Raw genomic sequence first — 16,604 nt, 5'->3', positions numbered from 1 at the left:
GTACAGTCGTGAATGCATATAATGAACATATGATAATTCTTTGACTATAAACGTTGAGATGACACTTATTTATATCTGAATATCATTTCTGTCATTTCAGAATATCCTGTTATATCCTTGGACAAAGGTAAATTTATGTTGTTATATAATGTATTTCATCCTACCGAACACAATTATGTTCGCGTTTTACTGGTATTGTTATTATAGATTGAGCAATTTTCATTGCAGTGTACATTGTGAACAAGAACATGATGATACCTAATTATGTTTTAATTAAGTTCATGCTTGATTGATTGAGACTCAGTTTATACCCAGGAATTAATTTACTTTGCTTGGTTGATGTTATTCATTATATTAAATGGCGTAGTAACCAATAATTAAATATTTTAGCTATATATAGTTACGACGCTATACAATCGTATAATGCACCACAGCTATAATGTCATAATGTGTTGATTAAATACCTATTTTTCTGCAGCGTATTAGCTTACATGTTCAAAATGCTAAATTTTAAAGCGCGGTGGTCATCGCGCAGCGCGTGTTCGAATTTCATGTAAATAAACAATGTATTTTACACGCGTTGTATACGTCGCTATGAGTCCCATATCGAATAGGACGCGGAGCGACGACTGCCGCCCTTTAACAATAATTTACCTGAATTAAATGATGGGAACAAATAGTATAAAATCATTATGGCATGATTCTTTATAATCAAATGCCGTATCCTTTTCAAACACTATCATGAAATTTACATGTATCAGGTTAAAAAAGAAAAACTAAAACTAAACAGAATGAATTTTACACATGTTACTGTTAGGAATACTGATCCTCGACATTTCCCGAGTCACATCACAGTGGAGAACATGTTTGGAACCCATGTAACTTAAAATCACAATTGAGAAATAAAGACAACCTGACAGATTTTTGCTGAATATTCCCGATTACAGAGGGCGCAAGATTTTTACATACACCTAACTCTAGCATCCGGAAGGCAATTACCGAGGGAGTTTGCAACATCCCAAGGCACTTTCCTAGACACTTCAATGACCGTTGTAGACGCAATAAAGTTACACACACAGGTGTGTGTAAATATCTTGCGCTCGCTGTAAATTTTATTGTTGTGGAAAATCTTGTTACTTTGGGAAGCGGATTGTGCCTAAACCCGTGATTCGTTAATTTAGCTTCGCGCCAAAATGCTAATAGATGGCCTGTGAATAGCCAGACTTCAGATACCGGACAATTATTGGGGTGAACGACAGTTTTGAATTAGTGATTTTGAACCAAACGTTGGCACTTTAGCTATTGGCAAAACAAACCAAATTATAAATAGTTACTTTTCTATCATGTGTGTGCTACTGTGGAATAATGTGTATGATAGCTTCCTGCTTCTATTCGTCCTTCTGGAAACGCAAAAACTACTCGTGCAGTGCTCTATGCCCCTTTTGACTGATTTGAATTATTTTAACTTTCATAAACTCTTCTAGTACGTCAATCAATTTCTACAAATGTGGAGCTGATTTCACCGTGACTGAAAATAAAACACGGACATTTGGTGTGTTCCGATGTTTTCAATGAACAACACCAAATATTACGGGTTTCGCCCCCAACATATCTTTATGAAAAGTGATTAATTGTACGCATGATTATTTTGACATTATTATTCCAATTTTGACTTTTTAATTAATGAACACTTGTTGCTGAAAGTCGTTTATGTCTTCTTTACTATTATTTAGTGTCACTTTGCATGATATTTAGTTTGACATTCAAGCTGCGTGAAGCAATGAATAAATCATTAAGGTAGCAGGGTATTTTATTGGCATGACAAATGTAAACATCTATAATTGGAATAAAATTTACAAAAAAAACCATACAATCTTTATATGTTTAGAAAGCCCTTGACTTGTACTTATTCTATTATTAATATTTTGTGAACATTGTGTTTGTTTTAGCGTCACGTGATTCTGAAAATCGGCGGGGTTGATAATTAACCAACGAATCGTAACAATCCGTAACAAGCCGCTTTTCAGATGCCAACTAGGAACCAACGTATTGCATGACCTTACCGTATAGCATCTATGCAGCCAGCAACACAGATTGTTTGTATCACTGTGTCTCGAGGGACGGTGTCTGCGTGATATGTTTTCTGTCGCCCGCTTTTCAATCTGTACAACTCATTATCAATATTCGTTTTCATGTAGCGAAAATGAAACAACAATATGAAAAGACGTAGATGTTACTTAGTAGTACTTACTCGCCTTTAAAGCGGGAGGGTAGTAACCTGCGCACGCGCGGGAATTGTGTCAATAGCGACAATAACAACGCACGCCAAAACGCAAAGGCTCATGGGTAGACGCTTGTTTGTAAACAACGACACGCTATGACCATCTGATGCGTGAGCAGGTGACGTCTCCTCGGTTGGCTATCTGATGTTCACATAATAAATGAGGTGTATGCTTCATTTAATTTGACGTTTAAATATATGTGATTCATTGTGAAAACTTAAAGCGGGAGGGTCGTCACTTGCGCACGCGCAGGAATTGAGTCCCAAGGGACGATAACAACACACGCTGAAAACGCGTAATTTACATGTACTATAATTCAGTTTCGGCAAGGTTAGATGGTCCACAATACGTTGCTGGTAATGGTACATTGCAGTTATTTGTGGAACTGATTGGTAAATGGGTTGGGGTAAATAGTGATCTAGGACAATGGGATTTTGATGATGGAAATGTTGCATGTAAGCATCTGGGATTACCTGGCGCCACTTCAGGTATGTCACTATTTTGATGAATAAATTATTTGTAAAGATTCCTATGTCATGAATGATAAGTAATTGTAAATAATATATATTTATATAATTTGTTACATACACTACGGTTTAACTATATACCTTTTAAAATATAACTCAATGCCCACATGGAACATCATAAGAGTGCATAAATACCTGTCATGTAGCTCAATGATGTCCACATAAAACGTCGTAAGAATGCATATATACCTGTCATGTAGCTCAATGATGTCCACATGGCACATCATAAGAATGCATATATACCTGTCGTGTAGCTCAATGATGTCCACATGGAACGTCGTAAGAATGCATATATACCTGTCATGTATCTCAATGCCCACATGGCACATCATAAGGATGTATATATACCTGTCATGTAGCTCAATGATGTCCACATGGCACATCATAAGAATGCATATATACCTGTCATGTAGCTCAATGATGTCCACATGGCACATCATAAGAATGCATATATACCTATCATGTAGCTCAATGCCCACATGGCACATCATAAGGATGTATATAAGCCAGTCATGTAGCTCAATGATGTCCACATGGCACATCATAAGAATGCATATATACCTGTCATGTAGCTCAATGATGTCCACATGGCACATCATAAGAATGCATATACACCTGTCACGTAGCTCAATTATGTCCACATGGCACATCATAAGAATGCATATATACCTGTCATGTCGTTCAATGGTGTCCACATGGCACATCATAAGAATACACATATACCTGTCATGTAGCTCAATGTTCACATGGCACATCATAAGGATGTATATATACCTGTTATGTAGCTCAATTATGTCCACATGGCACATCATAAGAATGCATATATACCTGTCATGTAGCCCAATGATGTCCACATGGCACATCATAAGAATGCATATATACCTGTCATGTAGCTCAATGATGCCCACATGGCACATCATAAGGACGTATATATACCTGCCATGTAGCTCAATACCCACATGGCACATCATAAGAATGCATATATACCTGTCATGTAGCTCAATGATGTCCACACGGCACATCATAAGAATGCATATATACCTGTCATGTAGCTCAATGATGTCCACTTGGCACATCATAAGAATGCATATACACCTGTCATATAGCTCAATAATGTCCACATGGCACATCATAAGAACCCATATATACCTGTCATGTAGCTCACTGTCTACATGGCACATCATAAGAATGCATATATACCTGTCATGTAGCTCACTGTCCACATGGCACATCATAAGAATACATATATACCTGTCATGTAGCTCAATGCCCACATGGCACATCATAAGGATGTATATATACCTGTTATGTAGCTCAATGATGTCCATATGGCACATCATAAGAATGCATATATACCTGTCATGTAGCTCAATGATGTCCACACGGCACATCATAAGAATGCATATATACCTGTCATGTAGCTCAATGATGTCCACATGGCATATCATAAGAATGCATATACACCTGTCATATAGCTCAATGATGTCCACATGGCACATCATAAGAACCCATATATACCTGTCATGTAGCTCACTGTCCACATGGCACATCATAAGGATGTATATATACCTGTTATGTAGCTCAATGATGTCCACATGGCACATCATAAGAATGCATATATACCTGTCATGTAGTTCAATGATGTCCACATGGCACATCATAAGAATGCATATACACCTGTTATATAGTTCAATGATGTCCACATGGCACATCATAAGAATGTATATATACCTGTCATGTAGTTCAATGTCCACATGGCACATCATAAGAATGCATATATACCTGTCATGTAGCTCAATGATGTCCACATGGCACATCATAAGAATGCATATATACCTGTCACGTAGCTCAATGATGTCCACATGGCACATCATAAGAATGTATATAAACCAATCATGTAGCTCAATGCCCACATGGCACATCATAAGAATGCATATATACCAGTCATGTAGCTCAATGCTCACACGGAACGTCGTAAGAAAACGAATACATGTGAGATACAAGTTACTGTCCATATGGTACATCGTAAAAACAAATACTGTAAAATACTATATTTTAGCTGGAATTAATTTTCACTGAAAAGGCTTTTTCGGTGTTTTGTATGGAATTAATTTTCACTGAAAAGGCTTTTTGGGTGTTTTGTATGGAATTTATTCTCACTGATTCTTGATTAGTTGAATGTGATATATAAGGGAAAAGGTATATTCGCTGAATCATCTTTTCGGCGAATTTAAAAATAAATTCCAAGCGAAAATAAAATATTTTTCAGTACATATAACATCATGTCCATATGACGCATCATGAGGGGGCACATACATTTGGCATATAACTTAATACCCGTATGGCATGTCACAACAAGATACACACATTTGACATATACCCATATGCCATGTCGTCGTAAGGAAGGCAATTATCAGATTTCAGATTGCTGTTTAGTCAGATTGTTAATATTATATAAGTTGTTCGAATAAAAGTATGTTGCTTGTTTGCAAGATTTTAACATCTGGAAACAATTTAATTGATAGAATCACTGTTTTTATCCTTTCTCAACATTATTTCACACTTTAGTATGGACATCCAGTGTCATGGACACTCATGGTCATTTTCAATGTACTGTGAATTGTGAAGGGACAGAGATGACACTCAATGATTGTGAAATCAATTTAATGCCTGCTACACGTGACGTATATGCCGGAATTACGTGTCTCAATGGTGAGTATCAAGTGTTCATTTTGTAATGTCCTTGTTCGAACAATCTACTAAGGCAATATTACAATGACGTAATGCAGGGTGATCCAGATGTTACCCCCCCCCCCCCCCCCATTACAGAATTATAGGATTGCAAAATCCTGTTGTACCATGGTGTGACAAAAATACCAAAATATAGCGTCTAAGTTTAATAGACCATTTTCCGTTCACTGCGAGAATCACGCGTTATGCGTGAAATCGAACGTAAAAACAGGACAAACAAAGGTCATAGCGTCGTAGTCGCGTCAAACATCGCGTGGGATTCGACAAACGCGAAAGTATTTCGGGGACATTTCCATGCTTAATAATGTGCTGTCAGTCCACATTTGATGATAGGCAATTTCGATTAAGTAAGGGTATTCGGAAGCAATATTCCTCTGTCGAAGATCGGCCGGTCAATGTAAGCTACGAAATAAAGAAATTCTAGTTCAAAATCAAATCGTTCGATTTTTGCGGCAGACGTTCGACGCGCGTTTTTCTTGCATCTCGCGAGATCTCGTAATTGTACGGAAAATCACCTATTCCGTCACTGGCCGCTTTCTTAATCACGTTACAAAGTGTTTTCATGGTATGAAAGTTGTCTACACACGCATAATAATGAACCATTTGTTCACTGCGGTATAAAATTGGAATTAGTGAATGAAGGGAACGGAAACGCATACAATATGTCTACACTAAATCATAATGTACTTAAATATAATATATTGTCAGTATGCATAACTTATTCCTGGTCAAACCATTTTAATATTATGAGTAAGATTGTTATATACCTCTCGAACACCAATGACGGCTGTTGATGTGTATATGTTGTACAGGACTACCCAGTGAGTTGGTTTAATTTATATAATGCCTACGTAACAATGCCACTTGAACAACTTGATATTATTACCTATCATTTTGTTTATGTTTGATTATATACTATGTTAGACGGTGAGTGGGATGTGTGGTCCTCTTGGTCTCAAAACTGTAACATTGACCATAAGCAATGTCGTACTAGATCATGTATTGATGGCAGTGACAATTGTCCGGAGACGTCGGAACAACAACGTGTGATCTATGACCTAATTAAGACATACAGTATTGGTATGTATACTATCACTCTCAAATCTTCTTACATACCAATTTGCGATATGCAGGATCCAACGCACCCGCTAATAGTCGATTGTTTTCTTCCTTTGCGAAATTGACAGGCCTAATTTTCACAAACTTGTCCAATTTTGATTGAAAATTTCCCATTATTTACAAAATAATCACGAAAATATACCAAAAATGTCCGTGGCTAAAAACTTGCGACTATTATAGTTTAATTTAATATATAGTTTCTAGACGGATTCTCTTTACTTTCTTCGCGTGTTCAACTTTGATTATTATTGCATCTTATGTTGCTTGGTTTGTTATACATGTGTGTGTGTGCCTATGGGTTCCAGCAATCTTAAAAAAATAATAATTTTCATCTACACATTGTACCAAGCTACCCGAGTAACACGTCATTGCCTTTTTCAAAGAAAATTTCATAATTATTACACCAAAAATAATGTTTTATAAAACATTACGTATCATGATATGTTATTTATATTCAGTATATTTATGTACAAGCTCAAAATATATGCAAGACATACAATATAAAGGTATATTTCCATTTTGTTTTGGTAACACAAGTGAAATTTCAGTTTATTTTTTAAATTTTGATATACAATTATTTATTTCAGAATGTTACACAAAAGCCGATGGGAGTGACTACAGAGGAAAACTTTCAACTACAGAACATGGCAAAGTTTGTCAAAAATGGACAGTCCAGTCTCCCCATTCTCATGACAGAACTGTTGCGAATTATCCCAATGGTGGATTGGGAGATCACAACTATTGCAGGAATCCTGAACCTGTAGTAATGCCGTGGTGTTATACAATTGATCCTGCTGTCAGATGGCAATACTGTGACATAGGCGACCCAATGAGTACTTGCGGTAGTTGAACATATTATAAATCAACCTAACTGAATATGTTAGAGTTTTCCGTTCTTTCCTGATGCCCTGAGAATTCTGAAAATCGAGTATTCAAAATCGGCTACTAGCAGTTAGAGGAATTTCAAAACAACATTGTCTTCTTTCATCTAAATTATAGACTGGCACAGCCGAGGCGATTAATTTGTTTTTGTAGTTTAAATAATATAGACTGGCACAGCCGAGGCGATTAATTTGCTTTTGTAGTTTAAATAATATTAAAAAATTCGCGAAATGGGAATTTCGCGCTAACACCTCCATTTCGCGATTTTTTTTATTTTATTTAAACTACAAAAACAAATTAATCGCCCCGACTGCGCCAGTCTATCTAAATTATTAAAGCAATGGTTTTGCAGAGAACGACTAACCTTAAAGGGAAGGACAATGTTACGATTTTTTATAGTTGCCGAATATGCATGTGCTGTTAATTAAAATGGATTTGTTGCTGTTGAAAATTGTGTACGTGTCGAATTCGAAGGGATACATGCCTCCCAAGGGCTACGTACATCACTATCATTCTAAATAAAAACGTTTCGACAATGAGCTGTTATCACCATAACAAAATATAAAAAAATATTCTTCAATGCTCAGTTTAACTTTCGAAAACAACTGTTTTCCCATCAAAATCAGCCGTTTTCCCATCAAAATCAAAGCCAAAAGATCATACTGCAACATCGGTAAATCTCTTCCGTGTTGCGTTTGCCATGAAGTCGCTGAACTGTCATTAACATATTAAATAGAGCTATTATAATCTGAACACGTTGGCACAATCCAACATTTCGACTGGTTGTGAAACTAGCATGACTGGATTATGCTACCGTGATCATTTGCTAGTACTTAGCAATGCGTTTGTGTGTTTTTATTTAAAACTTCTTTTAGAATATACTTTACGTTACCAAGAAAATTTAAAAAAAAAATGCATATTACATTAAATATACTGAGTATTCTTTTTTTTCATCTTGAGCTTTTTTTTTCGTGACGCTTATCTTGGAACCAAGTTATAAGGCCTTTCACTTTTCTCTGATACCTATATTAGAGTAACATCAAAACAAGAATCTACGGTATTCAGGCTGGAATGCGTAGGGTTCTAATCCAAATTCTAATACCTCTGCCATAGACACATATATAAGAATGAGAAATTTTAACACTCACACTTTAAATCAGCATGTTTATTAGTAAGTAAAAAACAGTAATAAGTAGCGCCTTGACTTACACTTTAACATTGAAAAGTTATTTGAACTGGTGGTTCAATATAATAACACTGTTACACCAGGTTTTTTTCTAGAAAAAATAATCAAAAGGGAGCACACAGACGATCGATCTGGAAACGCTATATTGGAAGGTTTCTGCGTAGTTGTAATGGTGCATCTATCGCCATTGAAATATTTTTGGAGTAATTTTAGTGTATTTGGTGTCCATACACATTGTCAGCTGGTGTTACTGAGAAGTTTTCACGGAGAAAAATATATTTGAGAAAGATTTCATGTTGTACGGCAGCACAGAAGTGCGCGGCTCAAGAAATATATTTATGACTTGAAAGTTCAATCAATTCAGTAAGAGGGCGCCAGCCGAGAGTATCAGGGTGCTGTGCCCCTGTTCCTTGGTTTAGAAAAAATCCTAGTTATACGAATGATCTCAGATGGCATCAATGTCACTTGTCTGGTGTACATCTAAGATTACTAACAGAAAGATATATGGTGGGGAGCCATATGATGTAGAGCAGGATATGCTCCCTTCATGTATATCTTTACGAGTTTTATAAATTTCTCTTAATACTGAATTGACTATATGTACTGTAAAACATGTCTTTCGCGAGAACCTCTTTTTAGCGAGAGAACTGATTCCCTAATTCAAGATGTCGCTAATGACTTTATTATAAATTCAAAATGGCCAAGGCTTTGTATACAGTAATCTGGAGCATAAAAATCTGAAGCGCTTCCTAATTACACTTGACAGTTTTTCTTTGTTTTTATGGAGATGATAACTGCACGTTTGTTTTGGCAGGCGACAGACAAGTATTGCGAAAACAGGAAATCAACAATGACAAGTAAGATTCGCTAAAATTGCATGTCGCTTTTTCAACATGTTTTACAATATGTTGTGTAATGTACTTGTCAGCCATGAACCATATCACTCATTCAATGCATTGTGAAAACATCAAATCACTCAATCCAGACATAACAAGTCATTGAAGCTGTCAATAAATACAAAAGTATGATTTATTATTAAACTTGGTATTTATTCCTTAATAACCCAAGCTGGCTTGCACAGAAAGAAACAAAGCATGCAATTCTATGCAAAATCAGTCTAATGTTGGCATTGATATACTGAAACAAATACCTATAAATTACAGTGAAACACTCATTTTAGCAAATTTGGCTCAATGAATTGGTCAACAGAACCTTGAATTTAGCTAAATTTCCAACATGTTAATTATACGATAGATTTCTTGTTGAAATAGTGACATATTGAATGAAATATGTGGTACCTATATAAAAGACATCACATGGGTCAACTGCAAATAGAACATCTTCGATGCTCAGAAGAGAACTGAAAGAAAAGTGAAAATTCTATCGATAATCTATATTTGAACTCTTGGTTAATATTCACAAACTGGGGTGGTGATTTTTATCATATTTTCCTTCTTTTACCAATTTATCTCTCTGTTTTCGTATAGCTAAAAGTCTTTCTCTCTGGTAAAAAAAGAAGAAAAAACAGGGGTGTCAGTTACATTATGAACATTGACCAATTTACAAAAGAATGATTGAAAATTTTCGGTTATTGTCAAAAAGCTTCCGACCAAGTTTAATATTTTGTGAAAACTGTAACAGTTGCATTTGGTACATACATGTATTTGATTTATTGTGAAAATATCAAAGAGTACCAGTATGCATGAAAGCAGTATGGTGATTGTATCAACCAACGTGTATCAATGATCACTGGTAGCATAGTGGTTGTCGCATCAGACTCATGATCAGTAGACCCAAGTTCAAATCCAATCTTAGACTGAACATCAAAAAAGGGTCGACCCCTACCCGTGGGTGAGTGTGCAACATGCTCAATGGGAAGGCCAATTCCACTGGCCAAGATTCATTTACCAACGAATGCGACATTCAATGTCCGAAACTGTCACCTGGTACAAGAACATTTAAAAAAAAATGTGTATCTAAGGTTGATGCCATCCTGTACTGCCTGAATGCATACTTTGCAGTATTCTCATGATAACCTTATTAACATACAGAATAAGACAAAGTATGCACATGATTCATAGTGGAGGTTGATGGATTCCTGCACTGCCTGAATGCATACTTTGCACTATTATAGTGACAAATTTTCTCTGTTTTGTTATAATTTGATATTTCAGTCACCTTTTACTTTATTGCTGCATGCGATGTAAACAAAAAAATTGTTCTAATGTAAATATGCACATTTTACAAAAGATGAAGACATTCGAAGATGCGAGGAACACGTCTGTAACACTATCATGTTCATGTAACATGTTCATACAGCATTTTACAGATACTGTAAAATACTTTATTTTAGCTGGAGTGTTTTGTATGAAATTTATTTTCATAGATTTTTTGGCGAGCTGAATGTAAAATATAGGAATAAAGGTATATTCGCTAGATTGTGAATGTGGTTGCTAGTATATGAATGTTTTTTGCTGTTAAATGTATAATACATTGTATTACTTCACATGTCAGGGACTTTCATTATAAAATACAGATAAATACTGTCAGATTTCCGTTAATTTCATTTATTCTTAGAGCCACAGTGTAGTTGGGTCTTGTGCGTGTCACCGGCTGTATTATTAGAAAATTGAAGGCGAGGAAATAATACAGCCCATGATGCCATAAGTACACGTATCAACCAGTTTTTGATAAGTTTGGTTATACATGTTGTTTTGACATCATTGCTACATTAAAAAATGACCACAGTATAAATACATTTCAAATACAATGTAACAAAATTACCAGTAAAAATTGGCTTGCATCAAACATGTTTTATGAATTGATACTTTGTAACATAGTGGATTTGTATCATTTCCTCAAATATAATGTTCTTAGATTTTACTCACTTCAAATGTGGGAATTGAAACACAATGACCTTATAATCTTTTCATCATGAGTGTCAAAAAAAACAAAGAAATTATAATTTTAACATACATGTACTAGACTATTAAAGTTAATTAATTAATTCATTAATTAAGAGATTGTCATGCATCACATCTTTTATGAATTTTATGCAATTGAACAATGTATTTTACATCCACTATATGGGTTACTATAGAAACCATATAAAAATAGGGCCCAGTGTGACAACCACTGCCCTTCAAGCATTTGGTCAAATTTGAATTTTCAGTCGGTGAGAAAACCAGCAAATTATAACCTATATTTATAAGTACAACATAGCGCAATGACATTGTTATTCGATCTGCAATTTTCATAATATTATGATACATTAAACCACCATGATGTCATCAAATCTGATTTACTTAAACATTTATTCAAGCTCTGCGGCAAATCGCAAATCTCCGCGACACCCAATAGCTGAAGCCACAAATACAATGAAAACACATGCAAGATCACCTTCCAAATATAAAAAGTTATCTTGCATAGTTTGTCATTGTTATAACAGGAAAATAAAATGTGAAAAATGTAAAATAAAACTGTATTGAAATGAAAGAGAATAGTCAGTACCGAAAAATCTGTATTAGAAGCCGCATTTCTAATAGAAGTCGCACCCATTCTGTTTGAATAATTGAGAACCAAAAATTCATCATTTCTCATATGTGTAGATGCTCTAGTAGAAGCCGCATCCCCTCTGTTGCATTGTACAATTTTAATAGGAACCACGGTTTCTCCTACAGATTTTACAGTAGTCACAGATGTGTAACATATTTTTTGTGGAAAGGTTAGTGAAAATTTAGCTGACATTTTTTACCTGTCTAAGATAACAGGTTGACAGGTGGCTGGCTAAAAGCCTGTAGTTCACACAAAACATCACAACTATGAATAATATGCACTGTGGTCATGTGATAAAACTTGAAACATCTCACCTTTTTTGCATCAGTTCCACATTCAATAAAGTCAGCATATTCCTGGTCGCATTCAACAAAGGCTTTTTTCTGTCCAAGACCGTCAGCGCATCGAAGCCAATCCATCTCAAACCCTGCGCATTTCTGCCTAGGTAAACCATTGACCATAAAATATTTCATATTCAGGTTGTGGCCAGCTAGCTTTTTATCCCACTCCATCTTGGGTATGGTGAAAAGTGGCATCTTGCTACAAAACAAAGCAATTTATAGTGAATTTCTGTTTAAGCATGAAGTGATTCACACAAGCCAAAACAAATTCTGATATATTAATATGTTGACAGAAATTCAAACTAGAATAGTGGCCTAGATATCAGTAGTTGACTGTGGTTGCCTGATACTGTGAAATGTTCACTAGGTTTAATTAATTTTAGCAGATTGATGCTGCAGGCATATTCATTTTATTTTAAATTTAGTAGTTTATTTATGAAACAATACATCTCTGGATAACTTTTATTTACTGGACGCATGGAGCCAGGAACAGCCACTGGTGGCGCTGTATGCAATCAAGATCTATTTCGGCTTGTCAAAGCTCATTTAAGATTGTATTGTAAAACAAGATAGCAGTTGTTAAATTTGGTGACCAGTTTACTAGTCAAATCTGAATATACTTGACTCCGGCGTTTCATATATGCATCATCACGTTCAGCACCGTCAATGGGTTTCACCACATTGATGGTGCTGAATGTTGCCTTCGTATTCGAAGCCCAGACATAAGTGACAGTACCAGATACATACAACAGCTAACAAGCCAGCAACTGCTGAGAAATTTGTACACACTCCTACCGTGTCATATGCTGTAATATGCAATGACAATCCTGATTTCCTCATAACTCTGGGTTTAAATCAAGTGCATTTTATTATCAGCAAAAAATAAAATGTTACAGTCAAACAATATATTATGTGTGTAAGTGTTGTATACGTTGCTATTGGTCCCATATAGAACACGACGTGGTGCAACAACCTTACTTTAATTCATGCAATACGCTCTGCCAAATTTGATTATGGGAATTCACTTTTATTTGGACTTCCAGAAAATAGAATTAATATACTTTAAAAAAAACAAATAACGGCAGTGTTCTCCCCAGGAATTTAAAACACTGTGGCAGCCTAATTTGCATATAATTTGTATATCATTTACATAATAATAGAAATTGACCAAAGCATATTTACACCCACACAATAAACAACATACATTTTAAAAAGAAAGTAGCATATATTTATTTCCTTCACACAGTGTTATAAACACTTATTTTGGGCACTTTTGTAATATTAATGAGCTCCGTCACAGTGCAAATACATTTCTTTTTGGAGTCAAAATATATTACGTTTCACAATTTAGAAGAGTTTGAATTTAAAAATTTAACATTCCCGAAATGCAAATGCTGCAGACTAAAAAGAAACAAATAAATTGTAAAAGGTTAAATTGAAACTAATTTGAAACGTTTGAGCCAGGATTATGTTCACGACTTTCATGATCTTATTTACTACAAAATTCGTAATTATTTGGCGAATTGCTAGTTATTATTCTGACGATCAGCTTCTACAACGAACAAATAACACTTTCAAACGATCATCAAAATTACGACGTGACATAACTTACTTCGCGATGTTATACACCGGTTATACCAATAATTCCTCTTACTCGGTCATGATGCCATGCAAAAATTAAATACTTCTTTTTTTATATGAGAAAAACATAAAATTTGAACTAGTTTTATCGGGAGAAATTATTTTTGATCACTCGATCACTTCGTGAAAAACACAGACCCGCCATGATAGCTGTGACGGGTTAGTTGACCGCATGTGTCCTTTGACCCGGTGGGTCAAATATGCCATTAACCAATCAGAATACCGCATGGTAATGCCGGCAGAACCCGAAGTTTTCCGAATGGTAGTGATCATAAAAATTACATTGCGGAAGTAAAGCGATGTCGTAGCACGATGTGTTGGTATGAATTTCAGATGAAAACTGCATGATGGTTTTCGAGAGAGGTGATTAGAAATTTTTAAAAGGTAAAAGAATTCTTGAAAGAAGAGTTTGTATTGTTTATAAGCCACTACCACATCGTGCGACTACGTCTATTGTTTACAAATTATAATCCACGACTGGCAGGATGCGTGTCGGTCAGTACGTCGGACAATAGTCCTGGTCGGAAGCAAGATCCCTGATAGCTACGTATTTCTTTGAATGAATGCTGGGGAGAACACTGTAACGGCTGCTTGAATCATACCCATACTAGATCAGAGCATATAATCCCAGTTTTACAAGACTGCATTGGCTTTCCGTTCGTCACATAATTGAGTACAAAATTATTCTGTTAACGTTTAGAGCTTTGAACCACCTTGTTCTAAACCACATTTGTGTCTCTTTGATCTCCTTCATTTACATGTACCCTGTTGTATCTTCGTTCATCTAATAAGAACCTTCTTTGCACCACCAAATATAAATTGAAAACATATGGGGGACGTGTCCTTTCAAATGCTGGTCCTCAACTTTGAAACATCCCTTCTATTCGACATGCATCAAATCACTGATGTCAACTTATTTATTCAACAAAGCCTACAGTGTAAAATAACTCCATCTGGGTCTTTGAACAGAACTTAGTTTTGGATGCAGGTGCTTTATAAATGTTTATGTTTGATCGATTGATTGATATTGATTAATTGATTGTGTTGCTACTTTGTTCTCTTGCACATACATGTAGTGTACACCCTGCACTATACACTGTATAGTACAGGCTGATAGGTGATTTTCCGAGATCTCGCAAGATGCATGAAAGACAAGCGTTGTACGTCTGCCGCAAAAATCAAACGATTTGATTTTGAACTCGAATTTCTTTATTTCGTAACTCACATCCACCGGTCGATCTTCGACAGAGGAATTGCTTTCGAATGCACTCACTTCGAAATTGTCTATCATCAAATGTGTACAGCACATTATTAAGCATGGAAATGCCCCAAAAAATATTTTTGCGTTTGTCAAATCCCATGCGATGTTTGATGCCACCACGACGCTATGACCTTTGTTTGTCCTGTTTTTACGTTCGATTTCACGCATAACGCGCGATTCTCGCAGTGAACGGGAAATGGTCTATTGGACAGAGACAAGTATTAGTGATTTTAGGAGCATATATAAATACATTTAATGATATACTCTTGCATTACAATAAACTGTTATAATTTGCATTAAGGTCAGGATAACCCCTTATATTAATGACTTCAGTGAACTGTACTTTATTCCTTCTGCTGTTTTTACCTACGTCGGATAACAGTTATGACAAAGCAGGTAGAAATCCAAATGGGTAAGATTTTTCAATAAAATCAAATGACAACTGATTTTTTTTTTAATTCCCTGATTTATGTATTTTTTTTCATGTTCATTCAATGTTGCCTACTCAACGATTTAAGCGAGTGAGTATGTTTGTGTGATGGGGGGTGGATGGGACCACGGGCGGCGAGTTTTATATCCCGGGAAGGAAAGGGAAAGGATCTCAACTGCGTCTGCTTAACCACTAAAAAGTCAGCAGGGATCTGTAATCGTGCGAATGGTGATATAATTACCTTGTCTTAAAACAAAATTACACATTTTGTCATGCAATCAAAAGGATAATTTCCATCCATATTTGGAAATAAGCAGATGTCAACTTTTATCAAAACATTTGTTGTGTATTTATACAACTGCAAACAGAATATAGTTTGGATTGTTTTACACACGTACAACCGTTGGTGGTTGTAGAGGCATACGCAACTAGGAACTCGGTTTCAATGCGTTACAGCAAACAATACTGTTGTCTGTTATCAGAACAACTATTACGTGCAGGTTGCTCCGAAAATATATACACATATACTCAACGTACCTTGATTTTGACTATTTCTATAGATATGATTCCTAACCCGGTCGAAATGGCTGCCAGGTCGTGACCGCCACTGACTATCCCAGAGTTCATAG

General features: G+C 35.7%; 1 protein-coding gene across 1 annotated transcript; it reads right to left on the bottom strand.

Moving 5' to 3' along the window:
- Positions 1-9,775: 9,775 nt before the first annotated feature.
- On the bottom strand, positions 9,776-16,604 carry LOC100370817 (NADH dehydrogenase [ubiquinone] iron-sulfur protein 5-like). Its single transcript, XM_002737390.3, has 3 exons — positions 16,513-16,604; positions 12,617-12,842; positions 9,776-10,250 (listed from the first exon to the last, which is right to left on the bottom strand). Exons 2-3 carry the CDS (start codon positions 12,836-12,838, stop codon positions 10,164-10,166), a joined length of 309 nt encoding a protein of 102 aa, XP_002737436.1. The 5' UTR covers positions 12,839-12,842; positions 16,513-16,604; the 3' UTR covers positions 9,776-10,163.

This window comes from Saccoglossus kowalevskii, chromosome 18 (genome assembly GCF_978046115.1).
Source record: "Saccoglossus kowalevskii chromosome 18, keSacKowa6.1, whole genome shotgun sequence".
Lineage (NCBI taxonomy): Eukaryota > Metazoa > Hemichordata > Enteropneusta > Harrimaniidae > Saccoglossus > Saccoglossus kowalevskii.
This window is presented reverse-complemented; position numbering and strand designations above follow the sequence as displayed.

What these genes read in the sequence shown, in the direction of transcription:
- LOC100370817 (XM_002737390.3), bottom strand. Translation starts at nt 12,838, where the DNA reads ATGCCACTTTTCACCATACCCAAGATGGAGTGGGATAAAAAGCTAGCT. An exon ending in GTGGAACTGATGCAAAAAAG is followed by an intron (nt 10,251 to 12,616) that starts GTGAGATGTTTC and finishes TTTTTTTACCAG; the next exon opens with AGAGAAAGACTTTTAGCTAT.